General features: G+C 35.8%; 1 protein-coding gene across 2 annotated transcripts; it reads left to right on the top strand.

Moving 5' to 3' along the window:
- The first annotated feature begins 1395 nt into the window (after nt 1-1395).
- On the top strand, nt 1396-5498 carry LOC110676008. Of its 2 annotated transcripts, none has more exons than XM_021842258.1 (6): nt 1396-1705; nt 1762-2141; nt 3730-4017; nt 4155-4500; nt 5116-5309; nt 5369-5498. In XM_021842258.1, the coding sequence occupies exons 1-5, from the start codon at nt 1693-1695 to the stop codon at nt 5283-5285; spliced, it is 1197 nt and encodes a 398-aa protein (XP_021697950.1). In that variant the 5' UTR covers nt 1396-1692; the 3' UTR covers nt 5286-5309; nt 5369-5498. The 2 variants fall into 2 exon arrangements, with proteins under 2 accessions (XP_021697950.1, XP_021697951.1); XM_021842259.1 differs by having other exon boundaries at nt 1397-1705; nt 1765-2141.
- The last annotated feature ends 243 nt before the right edge of the window (nt 5499-5741 follow it).

Genomic DNA, 5741 nt, shown 5'->3' with positions numbered 1-5741 from the left:
AAACGTTTATTCGACTACAAAATTTAATTTTAAAATCACGGAAAAAGCGTTTTATAAACACTTCATTACGACTGGTATGACAATTTGCAGGCGAATTGCAATTCTTTAAGACACCTTTAACTTCTGAACAAAATGTTATAAAAGCATAAACAGATTCAGTATGTTATGGAGAATGAGTTCTAAAAATAGAATCAGCTTTACAATTATGCTTGAATTCAGTTGAATAAATGTTTGCACAACCATGTTAAAAATCTTTCCTCAGCTTGAACAAAAAAATACATTTGAGACCAATTTATACGAAAAATACGTTTAGTATACTGAGAATTAATTTTGATATCTATTTTAACTCCAACCTGTTATGGTTATATAAGTATACTTTACACATGGTTTACAGGTAGCATATATTATGATAGTTCTTGGGGAGATTTGATACACGGTGCTGCCGATCGATAAGCTTCCTCCATGACTCCAGGGCTGTTTGATCATCTGAAAATATTCTGTAAATTAAACCTATACTTGATTTGCATGATTAGAAGGAAACCTCCAAAAGCAAATCAAGTACAACATTTCGAAACACCCTAATAACTAATTGGGTGTTAATACTATATGCTAAGCAATATCGCATATACTTAATATACGTAAATATCTATAACTTTTAATTTATTCATTAATAACATTTACGGTAAAATTTCCCAAAACCTAAGACAGTAAATATTGAAAGTTCAATATCATTATTGCATTTTCATGTCTGCGGCAATTACTTATTAGGATGTTTTTATTTATCAATCGCATCCATGATAACATCACTAAATAAAGATTACCATAACGGTTAACCAGCTAGTGTTCAGGCATTGTTTTGAGATGGTGATTCTTATCCCAATAGAGTTGTGCTGTAGCTGAATAAATGTATCAACAAAGTTACCTGGACACACTGCCGCTCATGAAAAAATATCAGAGTGAAAAATTTGTGGCGGTCTAAATAGGTTTTAGCTTCGAAGCGTTTCACAGTTTGAAATGAATAAAGGTATAATAAATATGCGTCGAGACTTCATAAAAACAACTAACCAAGGGGCCCAGATAGCCGTAGCGGTAAACGCGCAGCTATTCAGCATGACCATGCTGAGGGTCGTGGGTTCGAATCCCGCTGGTCGAGGATCTTTTCGTAAAGGAAATTTTCTCGATTCCCAGGGCATAGAGTATCTTCGTACCTGCCACACGATATACACATGCAAAAATGGTCAATCGGCAAAGAAAGCTCTCAGTTAATAACTGTGGAAATGCTCATAAGAACACTAATCTGAGAAGCAGGCTTTGTCCCAGTTGGGACGTAACGCCAGAAAGAAGAAGAACCAAGAGTTTTTTTTTTCAGTTCGTTTTGCCGTTGTTCAGACCCAAGAAGCACAAGGCCCTGTGCTTTCGGTGGTTCCGCAACAGTGGGTGAAAAGTGACGGGTTGTTGTGGCCAAACAAAAATGCTGCATCGCTTTCGAAAGACGCCTCATCGAAGCCAGCAGCTTCATGGACAAAATTTCCCTGCATCGTAAAGAAAAGGAATATTCCCTCCTACGAGCAGGCCCAGCAGGAAGCAGCGGACCTTTCAGGGCAATCGACTGATACTTCCGATTTTGCATCTCGGAAGAAGCAAAAAAAAAAACAAAAGCGTGAAGCCACAACGGGATATGATTTTAATCATATGTTAAGTCAAGGTTTGTGTTCCGTACTCTTTCGTGATATTCGCCACTGATATTGTATATTTATATAGCAGATCCGTCCATTGCTAATCAGTCGCAATCCGTGATCAACAAAAACCAGCCGATGGTTCCAAAGCCTCTTTCTGTAGTATCGCGAATAGTACCCGGCAAGACATCACAACGACCACTCCAGCAGAATCCTGTCGAGCAAGAACAGCTGCAGATCATCACATCTGTAATTCCAGTCGGATCCAGCATTCCAGTCGCTTCTTCTATTACGGTTGCCGAAGTTGGCAACATGCAACAAGTAATCGATCAATCTGAGGTGTCCCTGCTCAGCGGATCAGAGGTTGCCGTTTTGTTGGAAAATGCTCAAGAAATAGGACAGAACACGCCAGCTTCACATGAGGAAATCAGCTACCATGCTGAATATATGGCTAATGAAGGACAGGTAAGAATACGGTATTGTGAATTTAGTAAGGCAAATGTACCATTAGTGGTACACCGAAGGGAACATAGTTAAAATATTATGATAAAATCATAAAATGTTATTTTAACGTATCAGTCAAGAGATTTCCAATCCTTCTATAATTTCAATATATGAAACATACGATTCATTTAAAATTACGCTCCAAAACTTCTGCACCAATAATAGGAACAGTGGAGGTATGTTTTAATCATGGTTCCTTTAATGGCGCAAACCCTATGGGAACCTCCACTATGGTAACTGATGCACCTATATAGGTGCAAAAAAAAACAACTTTTTCAAGCACAATAATTGTTTTAAATAGCTTGACTAGCAAATTTCATGTATATTATTATGCTTCATCATTGAAAAATATGACATAATTATTCAATAACACTTTTAGTAATTGGGTCACTTCTTTCGGTCTTTTAGAAGTCAATAAAGTCCCTTTACCAGTAAAATGGTCAATAAAATCACTAATTTCGTAATCATATGATTGAGAAACTGTAAGCTGGATCAGCTTCTCAAAGTCAAACAGCAAGAAAATAATGTTTATCACACACTTAAATTATTTTACGGATTCCTGTAAAAATCTCAACAGCTGAATAGTTCGGTGAAATAAATTAACGGAGTACGGTAAAGTTTTACAGTATTCGGTGAAAAATCACCGGAATCCGTGAAATTTCGACGGAATTACGGTGTTTTATTTTACCGAACTGTTCAGCTGTTGAGATTACGGTGAAATTCACCGTAAGAGCTTAGTGTGCAGATAAAGAAAAAGATATGTTCAGATTACAGATCATAAGTTATGCGAAAAATGCACAATTCAGGGCATTATTTTAGGATATATGTTTCACTAATAGATTCAGCATCAATAGTCAATTGGAAGTACCACTGCAATATAGTGTTACAGCCAAAGTAGAATACGACTAGCGCTAGGATATAGAATGCAATACCTACCTAGTGCCCTAATTGAACACTAATTTTCGACCTACAAGAATTCTGTGCCAATTTTCGGATTTTCATACAAAGTAGGCCAAAATTGTATGAATGGGTCGAAAATTGGTACATTTCCCCTATACCAACATTTAGAAACGGATTTGGGAATAAAAAATCGTCAAAAAAATAACGAAAGATCGTTTTTCATATTTAGATACGTCATTCATGAGAAGTTCCATAATATTAATAGCACAAACAAACAGACGTAACAGTTCGAACAATAATCAATTTTAAACATTGTACCGAAAACAAGAACGGCCAATGCTGTGCGATGAAATAAATCCGATTGTTATGTCTTTGTGTCTGTGTTAAATTATAGTTTTTTACTATAAATAATCATTTACCACAGATAAACAGATGTAATACTAACTAAATTTATATTAACCACTTATTTGAAGTTTCAAACTAACGCTAGGCAATGGATTTGAAATGAATGTGTGGTAGGTGATACGGCTGTTTGTTAACGCATTAACTTAAATTTAAAAAAAAAAATACGACGAATGAAACCATTTTACGGAACTGCTCTTGTTTCAGTTTGCTAATCAAACTTACAATTTTTATTTTTTGCTTACAGCTACCGATCGGAAACTTGGAAAACAATATCATCCAAGTGATCTCAGAGAAAATCGAGAAGGCGAGTGATTGTATTATCCATGCCATTACAAGTAAAATTGAGGCATCTCTCGCCAAATCTGTTGCGGCAATAAAAAGCGACTTTGATCTGAAGATGCAAGCAGCCCTGCGTGTCCGACACGAAAATACAGAAATGGATCCGAAATTCAAATTTTCGCCGGTAGCAACTGCAGAAGAAATCAGGCAACTGGAAACGGATTTGGCTGATGAATCCAATCAGAACAAACTTGTAAGTATATTAGCAAGATTCGATTAAAGGGGCGTCCACATCACGCTATAGAGAGAGATATGTGGGGAAACAGGTCCAACCGTATAATCACAGACAATTTGTGACGTATGTATATATCCCCTTAAACTTTATTGCAGATAAATTACATGCGGAAAATCATTGGCCCGAACGGAGACACTTGTAACGGTCAAAACATGTCTTACTTACTCGTGGATTGCTTGTTCGAACGACAAGTTCTGATTAATTGCTCCTGGAGTGGAGGAAGCAAATCGAATCTTCCAAAATTTGCAATGAAAGATTGCAAAAATATATTGGATGTGTTCTTTACAATTGTCCACAACGTAAATCCTACATTTTCGGTAAAATTACTGGAGGACTTTTTCAAACAGATTTTGCGAAACGCAAAAACTCGCTGTCAAGCAAAGGGATTGCGACAATCTACAATCCATCGACGGGTAAAAAAAGGAAAAAAGCATGCTCGAGGTAAGTAGAAGCAGAATACACTGACAAACGAATCATCACAGACAATTGTACGCAACACCTACAAAATTTCAGTTCCATTTCAAGCTCTTTACAAATAAGTTTTCCTTGGAATTTGTCATTTCCTCAAAAACGACCACTAAAGGATAAAATTGTATACTGGGCGAAAACTTTTGAAGGAAATTGTTTTGCATTTGTTTGTCTGTGGTATCATGATAGTTTCTCCGCTTAAATTACTATAGGGCACTACACTATTCTGATTTTGTATTGGATTTTGACTTTTACTGATCTAAAATTTTACAAATTTTACTGGAGAGTGGAAGAGTTTTGTGCAGAGCCCTAAGAACAATATATGATGAGAGCACAGACAAACACACGTAACACGCTCATCATTGTCCATCGACCTCCTGTCGGTTAAACATACCGATTTTAGCTTTAGGCGTAAATGTCCTCGTGAATATGATTTTGAACGAGATTTGTTCTAAGTGTTACGTCTGTTTGTCTGTGGTGAGAGTATGTATTTCAAAGTTGATGTACTTGCTATTATTTGTCTGTGCCAAATGTATTAGTTCTTTGAATTAGGTTAATTATGTGCGCATATTTGCAAATCGATTTCAGATGAAAATCTTGACTACCGTGATGATCATATTTCAACACATGGATTGAAGCACGAGTCTATCGACCTTGATGTTTCCGACAATCAAGACCAGGATGAATCAGAGGTGGACATTGATGATGAAAACGACAAAGAAAACATCATGGAAGACGAAGACAGCTTCGATGAATGATTGATAGCGCTTTTTGATCTTCGGGTAAATTTGGATGAAAACTCACAATTCATTTATTAATATTATTTTTTCTTTATTTACAGCTATTAAAACTTAACTCTATTTATGTGACCTAATCTTCCATTGTTATGTGAATTGACGGAAACAATTTTTCATTTAGTTTCTTGTATTTTTTATATCTATCTTTATTAAACCATACTGAATATCAATCTACAACAATCTACATTTTATTTTCGGAGCGTGTGGAGCAGTGGTACAAATACAATTTGTTTGTCTTTGAATGGAACTGCGACGAATTTGCAAAAAATATCATTTACATTATAAGATTTATTGTTCTTCGTTAATAATAATCCTGCCCAAAATATGAGCAAATGTGAGGATTTAATGGGAATTTCAAAAAAAGTAGTTTTATTTTTGACAGTTCGGCCAAGTATGACAATATTCTTATTAGAATCA

This window comes from Aedes aegypti, chromosome 2 (assembly GCF_002204515.2).
Source record: "Aedes aegypti strain LVP_AGWG chromosome 2, AaegL5.0 Primary Assembly, whole genome shotgun sequence".
Taxonomy (NCBI): Eukaryota; Metazoa; Arthropoda; class Insecta; order Diptera; family Culicidae; genus Aedes; species Aedes aegypti.
Note: the sequence above shows the minus strand (reverse complement) of the source record. Positions and strands in the feature narration are given on the sequence as shown.